At 36.8% G+C, this 24,091-nt stretch overlaps 1 protein-coding gene across 1 annotated transcript; it reads right to left on the minus strand.

Moving 5' to 3' along the window:
* Positions 1-22,613: 22,613 nt before the first annotated feature.
* Positions 22,614-23,583, minus strand: LOC113513752 (15-hydroxyprostaglandin dehydrogenase [NAD(+)]-like). The gene has a single exon (XM_026897736.3). The coding sequence runs from the start codon at positions 23,468-23,470 to the stop codon at positions 22,700-22,702; it is 771 nt and encodes a 256-aa protein (XP_026753537.2). The 5' UTR covers positions 23,471-23,583; the 3' UTR covers positions 22,614-22,699.
* Between the last annotated feature and the right edge of the window lie 508 nt (positions 23,584-24,091).

Genomic DNA, 24,091 nt, shown 5'->3' on the forward strand with positions numbered 1-24,091 from the left:
TGCGACCAGTTAAGGAATAAATATAACCTAGTAGAAATTATTGCTATATTTAATTCGTTATCATTCGGTGATATTATTAATTTTATTTATAACGGATATCACCTGTGACAAATCACAGAAAGTGATTTTCGTTTTCATTGGCTTAATGTCACATGTGCTACTATTTGTTATTAAATGTGACATACGAATTGTAAAATAAAAATAAAAATCATAATTTTGGGTCCTATTGCCTTCATAAAGCCTCCCTATAATAGTTTTTTCTTATATATCTTCTATTTACAGACAGCGACCAGTTACGACTTTATTATATATACATATGTATGATATATCTTTACAAATATGATTCCAAACCATTTATCCTGAAAACAGTTCATAATATTTAATCTTTGTAAAAGTATAATAAGATCAAATAAGCTGTTTCAGAATTCCGCCTTCATTGTGTACAGATTTTCTGATACAAACAGCGCATACCGAATAAATTATAGTAACGAGCTTCTCTGACCACAGTCTAAAATATTTACATGAAAACACTTTGTCATTTGCTTATTTTGAAGATGTCCTCTACAGCGATGCTCTTGCATGTGACTGGCAAAAGTATAATTTAGAGTGGGGTATGCAAATATCCCGTGGTGACAGTATATTAATCACTATGTGTCGCAAACAGACTGACGCAAGTCATTGGAGATGATTCGTGGTTGGTACACGGCATAAGATGTAGCGATAGCGTGTTTAAATCTATTAAATGTGCATTTTTTTAATGGATAACAATGGAATGGTAATCTCGCCTGCGCCAACGGTATATGCTGGCGAGGCACCAGTGAGGGATGATAGGTGACGATAAAAGCAGGTCAGTTGGCGTGACGATTTTCACTAGAATTAACTACGATGGTTTCCAGGGGGAACCGCGTGGAGGTCGACCTGATAAAGCCTGCTGGCAATGGGGCCTTTACTGCCCATTACTAACAATCCCTTTCCCCCTATTTTTTTTATTTATTTATTTTTAGATAATTTGGATTCATTTTTGTTTGTTTTTGTTGGCTATTAAATGTGATTAAATCTTATATTAAATGGACACGAGAGTATGGCTGCTTAGTTTCTGAAATAGCAACCAATGGGAGGTATTTTGTGGTGTCTAGAACATTCATGTCAATACGGCTGGTTTGCCATTGCAAGTTGTATATAAAAGAACATAACAAGCATGCAAGATATATATACTGTGCGATCTATGGTAAACTACTACTTTAGAGAGTTATGGTTTTATATCTTTTGTCGTTGTTTTGGTTATTTTACCATGTCAAATCGAAGCACTATACATAGATTATTTTACAGTTTATTTCGGTTTCGGTTTGAAGGGTGGGATATGGCGTGAATTTACTGGGTACAGAGGAATAACACCTGAGTCCTCAGGAATGGCAACGCATGGGGGGTATCATGGGCGAAACAGTATACTCTGTTATGTCCATGGCACTGCTCATGTCTATAGGCGACGGTTACCACTTTCCATCAGGTATGCCGTCAGCTTGTTTGCTATTCTAAGTTGTATAAAAAAAAGCATTAAAATGATAGATGCAAACGCAGCCAGTGTTGGTATATTTACCGCTTTCTGTTCATAACTTGTGCTTATCATAAAAACATTAGAAATTTACGCTTAGAACGGTTTGTAAACGATATTTATTAGCAAACATTGAATAATTTATTAGTCATTAGGTAGAAAGACGACTATTATGTCGCTGGAAGTCGGTAGATGTTGGTGATACCATAATCGTTATAATAAAAAGAAATAATCATGAAAATTGGCCTTCAATTTTTAGTAAATATCATATAACATTCATGCTTACTTAAATAAAACAAGTAATTTAAGATTCTTTAAAATTAATATGGAACATTGACGAGAATAAACCATATAAATAGGAAAAATAATTGGGTAATATAAAAAGAAATGCATATAAAACCGAATTTGATGTGGCTAAATAAAATATATTGGACATCTGGTAGACTTGACACATGCGACATTTTATCTACAATGTTTCTGGCAAACAAATTTCATATCATTTAAAAAATAAAAGACTTGAAATCTCCTCTTTTTATACAGCGGAATCGAGAACCGTTCCGTTTTTGGGATTTTGTCAAAATTAAAGATTGTAATCCGCTGTACTCTTATGGTGTTGACCACAGTCCCACTGTTGAGTGGCAGCCTGTGTTTGTTTTCGTTTCGATTCCGAGATATTTGCCAAGCACCAAATCTGTCGATGTCATTCGTGCGCTATCACAGATTAAAAAAGAATCCGATCCGAGAGGTTGTTCGAGACGCGAAGTGGAGAATAATAGTCTTGTTTCTATTGTAATATGGAGGGTGAGATTGAAATTAGTACTTTATGTTTTTCATTATTGTTACTTTTTTTTTTAATTTTAATGTAAGGCACATGAATTTATTAATATAACGAATGAATGAAAACTCACTATCTTTCCCTATAATCACTTAGTCCTCCTTATTTCCAGTTTTATGTGTGTTAGTGTTGTATATTTGTATGCATTTATGTGTATATGTGTATGTATGTATATATATATATATATATATATATATATATATATATATATATATATATATATATATATATATATATATATATATATATATATATATATGTATGTACATGTATGTGTATATATGTAGGTCCGAGGAGCCAAAAATAAAATTCCTTCTTTACACAAGCGATTAAAACTTTATAAAATTGCAAAACCAAATCTTAGAAATAATTCGTAGGAGCACACACACACTCGTTCTTCATCTTTCTCTCCAACCGTTCCTCCCTTCACTCCACATCAGTCTCTTTCAATCCTCGTATTCCAATCTATGCATACAACATTCATTTTTAACATACGTTCCGTTTCATACCAATCCCACATATATTTAGATATATGTGTTTATTTATGTATGTGCTATTACAGATATTTATTATTTTATATTATTTTTACAGATCTATGTTTTTAACGCGCCACCTACCTATTTATTCTTTAATTCTTTCTACCCAAAGGTTGTCTGGAAGAGATTGCTTAGCAATAAAACCGCCTTTTGTACTACACTACAATTATTGAAAATTGTTCAACAAATCCTGTTATGTTGGTGCAATAAAGTGTTAAAAAAAAATTCTTTATCGTTTCCTTCAAAGAATGATACAGAGGGAGACTTTGTACAAAAGTCGATTGCTTGGGTACCTCTGTCCCATTCGTGTTTCTACCGTGAAGCAGTTGTGTTTGCATGGCTGTGTTTCTGTTTGAAGGGTGGGATATGGCGTGAAATTACAGGGTACAGAGGAATAACATCTGAGTCCTTAGGAATGGCAACGCATAGGGGGTATCATGGGCGTAACAGTATACTCTGTTATGTCCACGGTACTGCTCATGTCTATAGGCGACAGTTACCACTTTCCATCAGGTGGGCCGTAAGCTTGTTTGCCATTCTAAGTTGTATAAAAAAAAAAAAGATTACGAAAATTAACAATATGTACACAAACATAATTAATAATTAAATAATTAAGCTTAATTACATAAAAGCAAGATAAAGAGGCAAAAATGGACGGCCTTATCGCTAAACAGCGATCTCTTCCGAACAATATTTTTGGTAGGAGGTATTAGTATCGTTTTCAAAGAAAAAAGATATCAAACGTCATCATATCAGCTTTTAACTGTCCACTGCCTTCCCCTTGGGGGGTTCTGCCAGTAGGTGTGATGCTTGGCAGGCGGATTGGCAACCGCAGTTAGGTTTTACAGATGTTTTAAGAGGGACGCTGCTGCCCATCCGCTCGCCCTCCCTTACTTGCCTCTTACGACACTGACGGGAAAAAAAGGGGCGATATATTATCTTATATATTTTTTATTGCACTTGTAAATTACATTGTTAATACATTTATAAATATTGTGAGCAAGGGTGGACTTATCTCTGACAGAGATCTCTTCCAGTCAACCCAATGCAGTTAGAAAGCATGTTGTTAGCGGGCAGCTGAAGTGCTACAACTATTAATATATAAATATATCATATATTAATGAATAATATAATCACTAACAATCCTTTTTCCCCTCAAATGGAGAGGGGGAGGGGGAAAGGGTTTGTTAGCAATATACCCTGTTAGAGCGACCTTCACGTGATTCTCCCTGGAAACTGTGCTAAATTCCAGGTGTATTCATCAAAATGGGCCAACTGACTTGCCTTTTTATTCTCACTTGTTTTTTGATGGGTGAAAATGGTATGGTAACCCCGCCTGCGCTAACGGGATACGCTGGCGGAGCACCAGTGAAGAGTGATCGATGAGAATGAAAACAGGCCGGTTAGCCCATCATGATAAATTCATTAGGAATTAACCATGATAGTTTCCAGGGGGAACCGCGAAGAGGTCTACCTAGTTGGGTATATTGCTAGCAATAGGATTCTCAGTCTCCATTACTAACAATCCCTTTCCCCCCTTTTTATTCTCACTTATCATTCCTCACTGGTGCCTCGCAAGCGTATACTATTAACGCAGACAGGGTTACCATTCCATTATCATCCGTTAACCTGCCAACTGGAAATTTAGACATCCCCCTACATAAGTGTATCAAATATTGCAATTAACGAATCTTCGTTGCCATCAATGGCCATTTTCTCAGTACAATGCCATCAAGCGGCCATTGTTAGTGGCATCCACAGTAATATATTCGTATAGTCATAAAAGTGGCTAGATTTGCATTTAGATTTCGCTCGGTCACAAATACCGTGTGGGTAGAACGACCATCTGACAAGGAGAATAGAAAAAAAATTTTTATTAAGATTGTTACTATTTTGAGAAAAAAAAAAACTTTTTTATACATAGTCTACACTAATATTATAAAGAGGAAAGATTTTGTATTTTTGTGTATATACATACATACATATCTGTCACGCCTGTTTCCCATTAGGGTAGGCAGAAACGATGGAACGCCAAATGCTTCAATTCAAACAAACAAAACAAAAAAATTTGTGTATATTTATGTTTGTAATGAATAAACTCAAAAACTACTTTGCCGATTTTAAAAATTCTTTCACCATTAGAAAGCTACATTCACCCCGAGTAACAAAGGCTAGAAAAGATTAGGGGTCTGTATGGTATGGAATATGGTAGGTCACGAATGATGGCAAGAAAACGAAGACTTTAACAATTGGATATTATTTTACGTTTTTAATCGTTAATTACAGGTTATAAATAAACGTGTGATGTCGATCGTATCTAGGTGCAGACTAGTGCGTGGCGTCCGTTGCGCCGATTATAAGTTTAAACGACCGCACGCATAGACAATGACATAGACTAACTATTGAGTTTTGAGGCACAGAACGCGTCGCTAACAGGGTCCTTACTAAAACTTTAGTAACGTAACTCAAGGTGTAAAAAAATGCTATAAAATATCTTTGGTCGCGTGCGCTGCGGAAACTATTGGTGATAGAACAAAAGTATGTTCTATCAATATTGAAGAAAATATCAATAACTACAAAAATACTATATGTCCAACTATTATCATTATGTCACAATAACCATTTTTTAAAATGTTGTAAAAATGTCCCGCGGTGCGAAGTCAGGTCGGGCCGCTAGTTAATAATAATTTAAAAGGCTGGCAACGTGCAAGCAACTTCTCTAGTGTTGCAGGTGTTCATGGGTGACGGTGGCCGCTTTCCAACAAGTGGATTATCTGCTTCTTTGCCTCCCTAATAATAAAAAAATGTTACACTTATATTTTGGACAAACAACAAAGTAGATTTAAATTTTAATTGTTAATTACATATTTATTAACGTACGTACGTATCTCAAGTGGTGATAAACAAATTCGCGGGTCGCTTACTCAAGGTTCATTCATGCATTCTGGACCTTGTTATCATATATTTAAATATAGTATGATACTGTGTGTGTAAAATGTTAAGCGACTTGATTGATAATATAAGATTGTGCTTATAAAAGTATATAATATAATATGTAATTTAATAATATATATGTATGTATATATATGTATATATGAAATATAACACGCACGCATGCACGCATGCACGTATGCACGCTCGCACGTATGCACGCTCGCACGCAGAACGCACGCACGCACGCACGCACGCACGCACACACACAAACACAAGTACGCACTCATACATAAGCATGCACGCAGGCACGCACGCAAGTTCGAACGCATGGGTAGGTTATATCCTTACTTAGCACATAAAATACTTTATGTCCCAACTCATGCGGGCGAAGCCACGGGATACAACTAGTTGATAATACTCTCTTATCTTTGTGAAGTCCCTTAAAAACATTCTTTTTAATACGAAAAATTCTTACAACAAAGGGTCGTACGCCCTTGATCCATTTCGCAAGAGTTGTGTCGCGGTACACTGCCCCGGGATAAGCGAGATAGCACGATTCATAGACGCAGTCCCCATTATTGTAGCAATGTATGTGATTCTTGTCTGAGACGTTTTAAATATACGGACTCCGCTGCGAATTATACGACAATTTCTTCTGGACGTGAGTAATAGAGTTACATACATATTTGCTATTATATGAGTCAACATATCAGCCTTTAACCGTCCACTGCTGAATAAAAGCCTCCCTTTTGGGGGGTTTTGCTAGTAGTTGCCACGCTTGGCAAGCGGATTGGAACCGCAGTCAGGTTTTAAAGACGTTTTAAGAGGGACGCTGCTGTCTATCCCTCGCCATCTCATGTCGTCCTCCGTGCCGCGCAGCGGTCAACACGCCTGCCTGCGACGTGGAGGCCCCGGGTTCGATCCCCGGCCAGGTCATGATGGAAAGCGATCTTTTCCTGATTGGCCTGGGTCTTGGATGTTTATCTATATATGTATATATTATAAATATAGTATCGTTGAGTTAGTATCCCATAACACAAGTCTCGAACTTACTTTGGGGCTAGCTCAATCTGTGTGATTTGTCCGTATATATTTATTTATTTATTTTATTTATCTCTTAGTCGGCTCTTATGACACCCACGGGAAAAGAAGGGGTGGCTTATTCTATGCCGGGACCACACGGCACGGATTATATGAGTATATTATGTTTATTACTAGTTTTGCCAGTAATTTTCTATGCATGGATTTTGAAACTAGGTAACCACTAGATGGCGTATCAAGATAAACCGCTCAACTAGATTTGAAGTTAGATCTTTAAAAACGTGACTGTAAAAGCTGCAATTGAATAGTTTTAAATAACACTGAAGTCCTCGGGAATGGCAACGCATGGGTGGTATCATGGGCGAAACAGTATACTTTGTTATGTCCATGGTACTGCTCATGTCTATAGGCGACGGTTACCACTTTCTATCAGGTGGGCCGTCAGCTTGTTTGCCATTCTAAGTTGTAAAAAGAAAAGATTCTTTTTGATGGGTGAAAATGGAATGGTAACTCCGCTTGCGCTATCAGTATACGCTGTCGAGGTCCTAGTGAGAGATGATGGATGAGAATGAAAGAGGATTAATTGGGAGTATTAAATACGTTGGTCTTCAGGGGGAACCGCGTGAAAGTCGACCCCTCATCCAATTAAGTGTAGTAGTTTCTGCGTGATGCCGGAAGTTTGTTCCGGAGAAAAGAAAAGAGTTTAAAGAGAGACAAACAGACAAAATGTTAAAAAGTTTTAGTTTTATTGCTCCTATACCCCTTATATTGTTTTTTTTTTTACTATTCTTATGTACATCTGATTACAATTTTATTTTAGTAAAAATAAAAAAGGAAAGAAAAATTTGTAAGTTTTTTTTTTATACCACGGAGGTGGCAAACAAGCATACGGCCCACCAGATGGTAAGCGGTTACCGTAGCCTATGAACGCCTGCAATACCAGAGGTATTACGCGTGCGTTGCCGACCCTGAAGAAACCTCTTTAGCCCCCTTTTGAAAAACCCTATGCTGTAGTCTCTTGGAAAAACCTCGGCAGGGAGCTCATTCCATAACCTGAGTGTTCGTGGGAGAAAACATCTCTGAAGCCGCGTTGTACGCGACCATTTAGGCTGTAAGGTATGAGGGTGAACTCCCTTTCGATGGCGAGCCGTACGATGATAGAAAGTGGTAATCCATCACCATGCCCCACAATTGGGCTTTAGTTGTAGGACATGATGAGAATCCTTACTGATATTATAAATGCGAAAGTGTATAAGTTTGTTTGTTTATTGCTTAACTAAATAATAACGAGAATGTGTTACACGGACGATGTCATGGGTAAATATTAGTATATAATAAATACTATAACACTTATAAAATATAAAAGCACTTCAGTTTGTAATATTACCCAGAAACCTAATTCAGGTTCGAAACAGATGACGTCAAGATAAAAAAAAGCACCAAACGTAATTGCTCAGAGATATTTTTTTTTGTTATTATTATATGTTGTTTTACAAGCTGACGGCCTACTTGATGGAAAGTGGTAACCGTCGCCTATAGACATGAGCAGTACTATGGACATAACAGAGTATACTCTTTCGCCCATGATACCTCCCATGCGTTGCCATTCCTGAGGACTCAGGTGTTATTCCTCTGTACCCAGTAAATTCACGCCATATCCCTTCAAACCGAAACATAGCTATGCAAACACAATTGCTTCACGGTTGAAACACGAATGGTACAGAGGTACCCAAGCAATCGACTTTTGTACAAAGTCTCCCTCTGCTAAAAGTGTTCCTTCAGTCAATATGCCTACCTACTCAATATGCACACAAAATTCCTAAAAAATCGGTAAAGCCGTTTCGGAGGAGTTTGGTAATAAACACCGCGACACGAGAATTTTATATATTACATTGTAAAAAATATCGCCTTACAAGTTTAACCAATTACTATGAAATTTGATACACACATACTATATGGTACGACCGCGTAAGGCAAACGTATAGTAGGACGACCCCTCACTAGATGGAGTGACGACCTGAAATGCATTGCAGGGAGTCAGTGGATGCAGGTTGCTCAGGAACGTTCTTTATGGCGGTCTATGGGGGAGGCTTATGTCCAGCAGTGGACAATTGAATACTGATATAATGATGATGATGATGATTATTACTATACTGTAATGATGTGCAGTGTGAAAAAATAAAAGTGTCAGCCATTAGTTCGCTGGTCATTTGTTGGACCGTTTATTACCCACCACTCCATCTAGACGTATCTGATCTATGAACAAAATATAAAGCGCTGCAATTAACCTGTGCATAAATTACTCAATCTAATTTAACCGCGAATTGTGTACAAGCCTTACATCGTTAGAACACGTTTGGCCCGTTAAATTGTAGGATAATCGGTGGAATTCTTTATTTTATTAGCAATTTCTGGCTTAATCGCCTCTTTTGAGTTGCCCCAACTTTTCGGGTAGGGGGCTCTTAAGGGCCAATCATCCTTAGTTAGGCCAGTTATCGCTTCTTGCGACTTGCCTAAATGATATTATTGCTCCCTTTTTACGTGTCCAATTTTTTCCGTTCAGCTCTCACTTGCTAACTTGTACTTTTGTAAGTACTTTTTGAGTTTTTTTTTTATACAACTTAGAATGGCAAACAAGCTGACGGCTCACCTGATGGAAAGTGTTAACCGTCGCCTACAGACATGAGCAGTACCATGGACATAATAGAGTATATACTATTTCCGCCCATGATACCCCCCATGCGTTGCCATTCCTGAGGACTCAGGTGTCATTCCTCTGTACCCTGTAAATTCACGCCATACGGAACCCTTCAAGCCGAAACACAGCCATGCAAACACAACTGTTTCACGGTTGAAACACGATTGGGACAGAGATACTCAAGCAATCGACTTTTGTACAAAGTCTCGATCTGGTAAACTAAACTTCTAAATTAATAAAATAAATAAATAAATATCGTATCACAGTGTTTGTGGTTGAATCTTTATTAAATTTTTTATGTATATTTCGTAGGTATGAGAATAGGTCGTGAAATATATTTCTTACCGCTAGGTGATTAGAGTTCTTCTATACAGAAAAATTAATTTATTAATTTATATATATATGTTTTTATACCACTAAGGTGGCAAACAAGCCTACGGCCCACCTGATGGTAAGTGGTTACCGTAGCCTATGAACACCTGCAATACCAGAGGTATTACGCACGCGTTGCCGACCCTGAAGAAACCTCTTTACCTCTTTTTTGAAGAACTGAGTGTTCGTGGGAGGAAACATCATATCATTTTTATTTATTTATTTATTTAACTCTTTATTGCACCATAAATAAAAATATACAATGACAAGTGAATAATTCAAGTGAAACACAGTAACATAAATACAGACTGAAATATACACATAAAGGTACAAAAGGCTGTCTTATCGCTAGGGCAATCTCATCATCATTATATGGCAGAAAAACGTTTACTTGACCCGATTAATAATTAATAATATTTTATGTTGTTTACTTATTGGCGGAAAGAACTCGCAAGAAACTCAACAGTCATTCTTTTAAATTAACGATGTATAAATTTAGATATTTGATTGGATACAATGACTATCATAAATAGCATGTTAATATATCACATATTTATTGATGTGTCATTTAAAAAATATATATATATATATTAAAAAATATATATATATATATATATATATATATATATATATATATATATATTCTTTATTGCACTTGTAAGTTACATATAAAATAATCTATTTATAAATGTTGTGAGCAAGGGTGGACTTATCTCTGACAGAGATCTCTTCCAGTCAACCCAGTACAGTAAGAAAGCATGTCGTTAGCGGGCAGCTGAAGTGCTACAACTATTAATACATAAACAAATATACAGTTAAATAAAATATTAAAATATATAATAAAATAATACATAAATACATACACTATTTTTTAGTTAGCAAGGGAGGGCTTATCTTTAAAAGAGATCTCTTCCAGCCAATCCAGTGTAGTTAGAGAGAAAATAATTAATTGGCGGGTAATCTGGTGCAGGAAAGGTACAGGTAAAAATAATGTAAATACACCGAACATACACAAATTGTAAATAAATAAATAAGCAAGCAAATAATTAAACATATATATATATACATATACATACATATATATATATATATATATATACATACATAAGTGCATAGTATTATCATTTATTGTTAGTTAAAAGGTGAGATTTCAATCTTTTCTTGAAGGAAGTAATGGGGGGACTCTTCTGTAATAAAATATGAAATTTATAATAAAATTGATGTATATATTTTACCGAACTAGGTGTTATCTTGGGGAAGTCCATATCACTGGTTAGTTAACTATTTGGCAATTTGTAGTTTGGACGCCAAGCAGTTAAAACTAGGCTTCGAGCAGTCATATGATAATTTGTCTGAAGATGCCTCATAGAGGTGAAACACGTGTCGCAAAATGTGCGTGAATAAAATGACAGTCGGAGATTGATGGCTAATTTGGAAGGTTGTGAACAGTAATAGTGGTGGTCAATCTTCCAGTGTTGGCAGTCACACACATACTAATGGTAGCGGAATTAAACAAAATAATTCTTATCAGATAACCAATTTTTTTTTTAATAGTAATATAAAATAATACTTCTACCGTGAAGTAGTTGTGTGCATGGCTGTGTTTCGGTTTGAAGATTGGGATATGGCAGTGAATTTACAGGGTACAGAGGAATAACAGCTGAGTCCTCAGGAATGTCAACACAGGTAGGGTATTATGGGCGAAACAGTATACTCTGTTATGTTCATGGTACTGCTTATGTTTATAAGCGACGGTTACCACTCTCCATCAGGTGGGCCGTCAGTTGGTTTGGCTTTCTAAGTTGCATAAAATAAAGAAAAAGTAAACAAGAATATTTTACATTTTAAGATGCGAACTGACCTCAAACCAACATTTGCCTGATCAGACAATCTAATTAATATTACAAAGAAATATTTATATTTTATTTCTGTAAAATGAAATATAACGAATAAAATGGAGTATAATTTATTTAAAAAAAGTATATTGTATAATAAATATAAGTAGTAATAGGAATTATATATATAATTATTTCGGAGAATCGCTTAATTCAATATATGTACGTATAATGAGGCGATGTCCCAAAATAATGAAATCTCATTCGAGTAATCGATTCACGGACCGGCTGGGTCGTACTAATTGCAAGAGAAAATTTTATTAGTTACTAAAACGAAGCCCAAGTTGTAGAGGCGTTTATTTGCAGAGCCCTCCAACGAGGATTGGGTATGTAAATATTTGTGTATAATTAAAGACGCAACAATGTTGGCAACACTGAACACAAACTCGAATCAAGACCGCTCGGTGTACTTTACTAATCACAATCCTGTATTGTCACCCGGCGCGATCACGTCTTTACGTAGATTTAGATTTAAAACATAACTGAGAATTGTGTTCCATAGTCGAAACCGACTTCAGTTGTGGTAAAACCCAGTTATTTAAATCTTAAAATTAAACTAGTGAATCGATTTTGATAAAATTTCTACGAGACCAATCTGTAAGTATATTTTTTTTTTGGACCGATTTGGAAAATACAGAAAGTATTTTCCAAATCGGTTCACAACTGACGGAGTTATGAGGTGACAAACATAAAAAGAAATACATTCGAATTGAGAACGTTCATCTTTATACCACTGCGGTGACTAACAAGTATACGGCCCACTTGATGGTAAGCGGTTACCGTAGCCCATGAATGTCTGCAATACCAGGGCCATTACGCTATTATTATTCATTATTCCATAATTCGCATATCATAACTACTGTAGATACTTGGCAGTAATCTACTGTAGTAAATGAATTGTACAAACTTATGGTAGTTTTTTAATGGGTGATAATGGAATGGCAACCCTACCCGCGCCATCGGTATACACCGGCGGGGCTCTAGTGAGGGATGATAGGTGAGGATGAAGCAGCTCAGTTAGTCCATCGTGACGAATTCAACAAGAATTGTTCACGATGGTTTCCAGGGGGAACCACGTGCAGGTCGACCTTATAGGGCATATTGCTAGCAATGGGGCTGTCAAACTCCATTGCTAACAATCCGTTTTCCCCAACTCATGGTAGTAGTGCTGGTCGAAAATAAATTATCATAGTTTATCGAAATTATTGCGTTAATTTCCATCTTTTATAAACCATAAAAATAAGGGATAAAGAAGAGAATAATAGCTTTAACCAACCAGGCCTCCCTAAACAAGGAAAGGGAGGGGAGAAGGATTGTTACTAATGACTGAAATTGGATGACGCAATAAAAAGTTTCAAATAAAAATTACCTCTCCCTTACCCAAGAAAAAGTAGCCTATAATCGACATCTATGTCTATACCGAAATTCATCATCAGAATGATAACCACGCTTGTGCTAACGGTTTACACTGGCGGGACACCAGTGAGGGATAATAGGTGAGAATGAAAAAGCAAGTCAGTTAGCTCATCGTAATACACTCGGAATTCAGCACCATAGGTTCCGGGGGGGGGGGAGCATGTGGGGGTTGACCTGATAAGGCATATTGCTAGTAACGGGACAATTTCTTCCCCTTCCACCTATTCTATCAGGTGAATATATTACAAGATTACATCACGAATTCTGAACGAATGTTCACAATTCTCTTTGCAATCGTCTCGGAAGTGAATCTTCCGTGTTGGTCCCCTTTTTAATTTTGTGACAATCGGAGCTGCCGTTTATCTTTAAACAGATGTCGCTCGCAACCGCAAAGTTTTTTATATTGCACGTCAATTTTTCGTCCCAAGCAAATTCAAAAGAGCCGGTTAATTTTCCATTCAGAGTTCTTTTGCGAAATTTACGTCGAAAAAAGTTTAAGGGATTCACGATGACAAAAACAGCATTAAAGGAGGTGTCTGCGTTGATGTGGACAGTGTTCGGAATAAGATTTTAAATTGTATGCAGAAACATGCCCCCAAAACTCTTTATTATGGATGATAATGAAAGGATGACCCCACTTTTATTGTTTTGGCATACAGTAGGTAGGTATTCGTTTTTTAATGAGTGAATATCGGATGGTAACTCCACCTGCGCTGTCGGTATACGCTGGTGGGGCACTGTGAGTGATGGTATGTGAAAATAAAAATAGATCATTTGGTTCAACGCAACAAATTCAAACATTTTTTGTCTGTCTGTATGTTCGTTATAGAAACAAAAACTACTCGACGGAATTCAACGAAACTTGGTACAATTATTCTTCATACTCCTATGCAGGTTATAGTATACTTTTCATCACGCTACGATCAATAGGAGCAGAGCAGTGAAGGGAAATGTTAAAAATGTCCACCCGTGCGACAACGGGACGGGTCGCTAGTATATATATATATATATAAGAAATAAGGTATATATTCCATTCTCATACATAATAGTAGACAATTTTTTTGTCTTTGTTGCAGACATAATTTACATATTAATTTATTTAAAGACGGTAATATTAAAATATATATAGTAAGGATGAAAGTGGACCAATTGAACTAAAGTGGAGATTTTAATAGGAATTAACCATGATGGTTTCCAAGGGAGACCACAACTTGCCAAGTTATATTGCTAACAATGGGTTTGCTGTTACCCGTTACTTCCCTTCTTCCCAGTAGTTAGGACATAAAAAGAGACAAACTCTATATAATATTAGTAACTATTTTAAAGAAGCGTATATGGAACTCAACTAGGGATATATATAACTCGACCTGATTGAGATGAAAAGTGGAAAGTTTGAAGATTTATATGTCTTTGAAAACAATGTGTGTTCTTAGAACTCGAAAGATTCGTTCCTTTGTTTTGTTAACGAGAAAGTGTAGGTTTTGTAGGATACTGAAGTTTCTTAACATTGTGGAATCCTTACTACTTTTAAATGTGATATTTTTAGCACTTCAACGGTTCAACCAATTGTCAAGAATCTGGACATATTTTTTTTTAATGGGTGATAATGGAATGGTAACCCCGCCTGCGCTATCGGGATACGCTAGCGAATTACCAGTGAAGAATGATAGGTGAGGATGAAGCAGGTCAGTTTGCCCATGGTGACGAATTCAACAAGAATTGTTCATGATGGTTTCCAGGGGGAACCACGTGGAGGTCGACCTAATAGGGCATATTGCTAGCAATGGTGCTGTCAAACTCCATTGCTAACAATCCCTTTCCCCCCCAATCTGGACATATTGTGCTATTGACCGTGTGGTCCCGGTATAGAATACGCTACCCCTTTCTTTCCTGTGGGTGTCGTAAGAGGCCACTAAGGGAGGGCAAGAGATGAGCAGTAACGTCCCTCTTAAAATATCTAACCCTAATTAAAAACAGCAGTTAGGCTTTTACCTAACTGCGGTTGCCAACCCGCCTGCCAAGCGTGGCAACTACGTACAAAACTCTGCTTATGGGGAAGGCTTATGTTCAGCAGTGGACAGTTAACAGCTGAAGTGTTAAAAATGATATGTACTTTTTAAGATGGAGAACGATATGGGCTTCTTTTTATTTCAGTAAATCGATGCAGACATACGAACGAAGTCATTACAAAACACGAGTGGGACAGAGGTACCTTAATTGATGACTTTTGGGTGATAATGGAATGGTAGCCCTGTCTGCGTTATCAGTATACGCTGGCGGGGCACCAGTGAGGGATGATAGGTGAGAACGAAAAGGCAGGTCAGTTAGCCCATCGTGATAATTACCTGGAATTCAGTACAATGGTTTCCAGAGGAAACCACGTGGAAGTTGACCTGACAGGGCAAATTGTTAGCAATGGGACTGGTAGTCTCCATTAATAATAATCCCTCCTTCAAATGTAATATATTGCTAGCATTACTGAAAAGAGTTTTTTTTTTAATTTATTGTACATATGTATCAAGTAATATGCCACGCAACAATCTGCTGATAGGGGACATATTGAAAGACCATTATGTATGTACTCGTATATATATTGGCATTCTATTCGGCAGTGAGACAAGTTTAATATGTCCCTGGATACAAGGCAGGGTAGTGCGGAGTGCGACACGATATTAATAATACCAATGTACCGTGGTACCGGCTTTGAGCCGTGCCTGTCTTAAGGCTAGTAGCTTTTGTTGATTGAACATTTTTTATGCAACCTAAAATAACAAAAAAGCTGAGGAAATACTGGATGAATAGTGTTAACTATTGCCTGTAAATATAAATAGTAGAATGGGCATCAAAAGACATGGATCCATGAACTGTTTTTCCTGAGAAGAAAAATATTTTTAATGGACAAAAAGCTGACGGCTCACTTGATGGAAAATGGTGACCATCGCCTATAGACATGAGCAGTACCATGGACATAACAGAGTATACTGTTTCGCCCATGATATCGCCCATGCATTGCCATTCCTGCAGACTCAACTGTTATTCCTCTGTACCCTGTAAATTCACTGCCATAACTCACCTTTCAAACCGAAATACAGTCATGCCAACACAACGCGACGCGCAACGATAAGTCAAGGAATTTACAGGGTACGAAGGAATAACACCTTATTTCTCAAGAATGGCAACGCATGAGGGTATCATGGGCGAATCAGTATACACTGTTATATCCATGATACTGCTCATGTTTATAGGCGACCGTCACCACTTTCCATCAGATGGATCTTAAGCTTGTTTGGCATTCTAAGGTGAATAAAATAATCTTTAGGTTTCACTTTCGGCGCGCTATTCTACCTTTTCTCTCTTATTCATTATTTTATTTCATGCCGTCTGGTTCCGGCATAGAATGGACTTACCCCTTTTTTTCCAGTTTTTTTTGTAAGAGGTGATTAAGGGAGAGCGAGGGACGGGCAGCGGCGTCCCTCTTAAAACATTTTTAAAGCCAAACTACGATTGCCGATCTGCCTGCCAACTACTGGCAAACCTCCAAGAGGGAGACTTATGTTCATCAGGGTGATATGATGATTATGATGATGATATGATGATTATGATGATGATATCATTACTGTGTAATTAAATTTAGGATTGTTTAAATAATATCTATCGGAATTAAATTTGTAAGAGTGTGATGCCTTAACTGTGGATCGTCGTCTAACCTGTCACAGGCGTGATCAATCTTATCGCCGAATATTTCTTGAACCCCGCGAAAAAATATGCCATAGGAATTTTTATTTGCCTATACGGCTGCTCAATTTTCACAAAATCCGTGCACCTTATCGCGTTTGTTGTAAGGTTTATATTCACACAACGTGTTGCTTCACGTTGATACGCTACTTTTGTTGGGGACTTCACCACGCCAGAAAGCGTGACAGACGCTTCGTCTGTAATGCCAATATTTTTTATCAGATATAATATTTTACTTTTGTACAGGTGAGTGGAATACTTATAAGAATACTTGGAAGTTTATAATCAGAGCCCCTGAACATTGATTTGTCATTTTGCTAGCTTTTACGCCTCATGACAGAGATATGCAGTAGCCTATTTTTTTTCCATCCTACCTATATACCAAATTTAAACATGATTGGCTGAGTCGTCAAGATCAGGGTCGGACTGGGCCGGAAGGGCCCGGATGGCTGACCACAAGCTCGGAGCAAGAGCTAGATGATGGTAGTTGCACCAATTGGTAACGGCACCGCAAGCCCCGCAAGCCAAACCGTGGGTAGCCCACGCAGGCTGGGGCTCGGCTGGCAAATGCCACCTTGACTATATGTCCAGTCCGACGCTGGTTAAGATCCCAAGAGGACAAATAAATAAACTCATTTTCACATTTATAATATTAAGGATATAGTATTAAGTCCTACACTACGTCTGCCTGTACGCGGTCGCCACTCGAGAACTTTTATTTACAGAAACAGAACTTTTCTTAGTTCATCATGTGACAGAGTTCTTCGAGCTATGTGACCAGCCCATTGCCACTTCAGCTTGCTTATCCTTCGATTTTTTTTAAATAACAGTCAATAATTATTATTTGCAGGTTATGGGGTCATATGTTATTATTCACAGTAATAAAGTTGTTTTCAATTTATGTTCCGCCTTAATTTAAAAAAACTGTATTATTAGAAAGCGCATTTTAATTTCTGTAATCATGTATTTGGCAATAGAGTTCCCGTTTTCTATAGGACAGGGTCAGCCTAGCGCAGAAATTAGTGGCAAACTTTGTGCTTATACATACATAGATGATAAGGGGAAAGGGATTGTTAGTAATGGAAACTGAGAATCCCATTGCTAGCAATATATCCAACCAGGTCGACCTCCTCGCGGTTCTCCCTGGAAACTATCATGGTTAATTCCTGATGAATTCATCATGATGGGCTAACTGGCCTGTTTTTATTCTCATCTATCACCCTTTACTGGTGCTTTGCCAGCGTATTCCGTTAGCGCAGGCGGGGTTACCATACCATTTTCACCCACCAAAAAAAAAAAACATACATGATAATAAATACATTTTACTTTTTTTTTTAAATTATAAAACTAATAATAAATAAAGTTTGAATTAAAAATTTGTTTGATTACACCTTTGTCCTCAGGAATGGCAACGCGTGACGAGTATCATAGGCGACAAAGTATACTGTGTTATATCCATGGTATTATTCAGGTCTGTAGGTAACAGTTACCATTTTCTGTCAGGTGGGTCGTCAGCATGTTTGCGATTCAAACTTGCATAAAAAAAACTATCGAAGCTAGCAAGGAACTTTTACTGACCGACAATGAGTTTCTATATCTGTTTAAGGAAAAATATTAAGGCTAACATTTGAATTTTACCAGAGGCAGACTTTGTACAAAAGTCGTTTGTTTGGACACCTCTGTCCCATTCGTGTTTCAACCGTGAAGCAGTTGTATTTGCATGGCTGTGTTTCGGTTTCAAGGGTGGGATATGGCAGTGACTTTACAGGGTACAAAGAAATAACACCTGAGTCCTCAGGAATGGCAACGCATGGGGGGTATCATGGGCTAAACGGAATACTCTGTTATGTCCTAGTACTGCTCATGTGTACAGGCAACGGTTACCACTTTCCATCAGGTGGGCCGTCAGCTTGTTTGCCATTCTAAGTTGCATAAAATAAAAGAATCTTAGACTGTACTAAGAGGGAGTTCTCAGATATATTGGTAGACAAATTAAAAAAAAAAAAAAAAAAAAAAATATATATATATATATATATATATATATATATATATATATATATATATATATATATATATATATATATATTATATATCGATTCGACGTTTCTACGAATTTATTTGTGATAAATTTAATCTTCAATTAAACATTATATTATTATAAGCGTTGACTTTTGAATGGAGAAGTTCTGAAGATAAATAAAGGAAAAAAAATAAATAAATATTGTGTAACGATAAGTGTACTTACGAAATAATTTGTTTTGTATTGTTTGTTTGTGAATGAGCACGTGTAACGTTTAGTGCGAATTCTTAGAATACTGTACTGTAGTGTATTTATGTCTCTGGTTCAATAAATAACCTGAGGCCCCGTTAGACGAGAAGTGGTAATCATTCCCTATATGAGTGCACTAGTCGTTCACGGCAGCCGCGTCCCTCTTAAAGTATCTCATCTTGCTTGGCCACCTATGTCCCATTCGTTTTTCTACCGTGAAGCAATTGTGTTTGCATGGCTGTGTTTCGGTTTGTAGGGCATGACAGTGAATTTACAGAGTACAGAGACTTAACACCTGAGTCCTCAGGAATGACAACGCACGAGGGGTATCACGGGCGAAACAGTATAGTCTGTTATGTCCATGGTACTGCTCATGTCTATAGGTGACGGTTACCACTTTCCATCAGGTGGACCGTCAGCTTGTTTGCCATTCTAAGTTGTATAAAAAAAAATGTACAGACGACGTTTAGTTACGATTTTATTATATTAGTAATATTAATAGGTATATAATATAAATGTATTTTGTTTTATCATATTTAGTAATGAAGATGAATGTATTTTTTTATTTTTTGGTAATAATTTTTAGGTAAATAGTTAAATTTGTATGACGTATGACAGATAACAATATTTTCCGTTTTTATTTTTACCGAATAATTCTTGAGAAATTAAAAAAAAAAAAAACACCTAAACAGGAGAAGGACATAAACTATTTTTTATCTCATTTAGTAAACATATCCCGGTCACGTGGATGGAGTTGCGAGTAAAAGCTAGTATTGTGTAAGTAAAGAACAAACACGGTATTTTCCTCCTAAACATATGGGCCGGACTGAAAAAAATAACGGACACAATCCACTTTAAATAAATCAGGGCCGTATTTATTTCTCGACAGAACAACCCTTATACTGTAATCAGGAACTCCGCAAGATCTGTCCCGCGGAATCCGCAACTCCTAACTCTAATTCTTACGAGAAACGTTATCTAATCTCGGTAAAGCGAAAATAATGGGTCGCGGTCCCAATTTGTAGATTGGCTCGGATCTCGTACGGTACCAACCAAGCCTAATGGCTTATTACTAAAATTTCTTTAGTTTATTCTTATATTTTTGCGTTCAGTAAAATGTTGCCTTATTTCTTTTTCATTAGTGTTCCTACTTCTAAGTAAGTTTTTCGAGTTACCAAAAAAGGGCTAGATTAGTCCATTTTTCTAAAATTTATTTATTTAATAAGATTCGCCTACAACTTTTACATTTTACATGGTACTTAATCAATAACACAACAATAGTTTTGCCCAATGTAAATGTTGGCGACAGACCTCTTTTTATATAATTTACCTTTTTAGAATTATATTTTTATATTATGAATATGTCTTTTTGATACTTATTTTGTTTTTCTACTTTATTGACATATTGTTGTTATATTGTGTACGTCTAAGAAAATATACTGGTAAGCCTCTCTCTATATTATTATTTTATTATTGTCGCTGCCCTCCTCTCCTACCAGCGCCGTTTTCAGTAAAAGTCTTTTACAGGCGAACACCACATGCACTATTATAATATTTAATAATTATTAACAATGGCAGTATCTGAACAATAAACAGATTAAGAGCTTATGTCTAAAATTTTCCTTAATAAGTTATATTCTGCTGTTAATGGATCCGAAATTGATGTCAATGTGATCGCTGTGAGCATTCAGAATGCTACATAATCTGGGTACGAATTGACTCCCAAAATTGTTTTTCTTAACATTTTTATTTATTTTTATTTTTATACAACTTAGAATGGCAAACAAGCTTATCGTCCACCTGATGGAAAGTGGTAACCGTCGCCTATAGACATGAGCAGTACCATGGAGATAACAGAGTATACTGTTTCGCCCATGATACCCCCATGCGTTGCCATTCCTGAGGACTCAGGTGTTATTCCTCTGTACCCAGTAAATTCACGCCATATCCCACCCTTCAAACCGAAACACAGCCATGCAAACACAACTGCTTCACGGTAGAAACACGAATGGGACAGAGGTACCCAAGCAATCGACTTTTGTACAAAGTCTCCCTCTGGACATAAAGGTTATTTTCGAGGTATTATAGAGGGAACACGAAAGTTAAACAATTGAAGCATTTGTGGACAATCTATTATTTGCGTTAGTATTTTAAAACCAAATAAAATGTCAATAAAATAAAAAATATTCAGTATATAATGTGCTTTTTTTTTAATGTACGGTAATGGAATGGTAATCTTACCGGTACACGCTGGCGTGGCACCTGTGAGAGACCTTAGAAAACATCTGGAATTAAGCATGATGATTTCCAGTAGGGACCACGTGGAGGTCGACCTGACAGGGTAAACTGTTAATAATGAGACTGGTAGTCTACATTACTAACAATTGCTTTTCCCCAGTATAACGTATTAGGTACTGTCACACTAGCAATTCAGTCACAAAAACGAGATAAGAAGATAGTTAACACTAGTGGGCGTGTCTTGTACACGTGTGCGTGTGACAGATCTGAATTTATATGGAATTGAAGTCGTAACAATGGAAAAAAATCACATATTTGTTATAATTTTAATTTCAATTCGTGGACGTTCAGAGCTTATATGAGTACGATATGAGTTCAGAGTTTATGTATATAAAAAAAAAAAAAAACTTTTATACAAAAAGATCAAAAAATAATGAAAAAAGCAGAAAAAACCTTTAGTTATAGTGATAGTAAAACTACACTATCTTTGAAAGTGTTTCTCAGGTTTTCTGTCTTTTTTTTAAATGAAAACAATTTCCTTTTTTGTTCTTACGGAATTTAATTTAGTGCTAGATTCGGAGATAGAGGCCAAATGAATACAAAAAAGGCTGGATGAGGGGAAAAAGGGCTAGTCCTAGGTCTCGAAAGAGCTACGTTGACGACATTGCTTTTATATGGAAAATGTAATTTAAGAAAGTAGGATAATGTTTATCGGGTAGGTAAGTACATTTGAATCTTTTGCGCGACATGTATGTAGTAATAATAAGCTATCTGTTAGGTTTTTAAAAGTAGCATATTTTCGGATGGGGTGATATTAGACTTAGGCAGTAGGATAAATTAGAAAAAAATATTTTGAAATCCAAAAATTTAAACTAAAACCGTTATTGTAGAAAATAAACCAACCCGCTTGCCAAGCGTGGAGATTTATGAGCATAAACTCTCCAATGAAAAGGAGCAATAATTTGTGGTTCCCGATCCGAAAAGTAGAGGATTGCGCGTGTTGGAAGGTATTGGGAGAGGCCTATACCTAGCAGTGGATAGATACAGGCTGAAATGATGATGATGATGATGAGAGAAAATAAAAAAAAATAGTACAGAAATTGTCATTCTTATTCAGTAATCAGTACATAACATTATATATAGGAAATTAATAGTTCAGTTAATTTTAAGATACAAAATTAGAATGGAGAAACATATGGTACTTCCACAATTGGTTTTCCGCCTTCTATCAACCAAGCAGTTCCGCTGTCCGCCCGTTCGTATATCTCAGCTGCGGCCTTTCCGACAGATTCAGGCTTCTGCCAAAGATTCCCTTTCAAGAATGCCTCCCAATCACGTTGCACCACTTGTTCGTCGCTGGCTTTAACCTCAGTCGTTAACTTCGTTACAGTAAAGCCTGGACAGATTGCCACTACTCGAACACCAGATCTCTCGTAGTTATATTTATGTCCCAAAGATCTTGTGAAACCCATCACAGCAAACTTCGAAGCCTGATACACTGGAAGGAACTGGTCAACTCTAAAACCGTAGATCGAAGCTAAATTAATTATAGTGCCACCTTTTCCTCCTTTATCTTTCCTCATATGCTCCCAAAACTTGTTAGACCATTCAATCAGAGCGAGAACGTTGATGTAAATGGTCTTTTTTACAGCAAAATCATCGAGTATACCGGCGTTGTTTACTAGAACATCAACAGTTTTGTACGTGTCGAAAAGTTTCTTCGAAATAGTTTCCAAATCTGCGATAACATCACATTTGAAGAAAGCCGCTTTGCCATCTCCGTATTTGGAGTTGAGCGAGCGTGCAGCATCAGCGCCTAGTTTCTCGTTTATATCTAAAATGACAACAGTCTTCGCGCCTTTCTCGAGGAATACCTCGGCCATTATTAGACCCAAACCTTCTGCAGCACCAGTGATCACAATAACTTTGTTTTTTAACTCTCTAGCCATATTGTACGTGTTCAATATACTTCAAGCGATCGATTAATAATTGAAGTTTTTCAATCCACTATTTATATATATGTATTACAATTGATTCTTTATCATGAATGACCTATGACTGTTCAAGTAGTTAAATATGGGAGTTGCTTCTAATAAATAACGTTTAAAATAGCTTGACTATCTTGAATTATTGACATTAATGGAATAGTATTTACATCGCTAGTGTTTGCATTGTTATCATGTAACTGATATGAAATTAAAAACAACAAACAGTCATCCTAGCTAACGTTCGTGCTATCACACACGTGTACTTCCCAAAAAAACTTGTTTATTTGCAGAAATACTTATATATACCAACTTTGTTTGTGTATTTTTAACTGATTTATAAAAAAGTCTAGTAGGTTCTTAATTCGGTTTTTTTTTGGTGGATGAAAATGGTATGGTAACCCCGCCTGCGCTAACGGGATACGCTGGCGGAGCACCAGTGAAGGGTGATCGATGAGAATGAAAACAGGCCAGTTAGCCCATCATGATGAATTCATCAGGAATTAACCATGATAGTTTCCAGGGGGAACCACGAGGGGGTCGACCTGGTTGGGAATATTGCTAGAAATGGGATTTTCAGTCTCC

This window comes from Galleria mellonella, unplaced genomic scaffold (genome assembly GCF_026898425.1).
Source record: "Galleria mellonella isolate WM207_F2 unplaced genomic scaffold, CSIRO_AGI_GalMel_v1 utg116, whole genome shotgun sequence".
In the NCBI taxonomy this organism is placed as follows: Eukaryota; Metazoa; Arthropoda; class Insecta; order Lepidoptera; family Pyralidae; genus Galleria; species Galleria mellonella.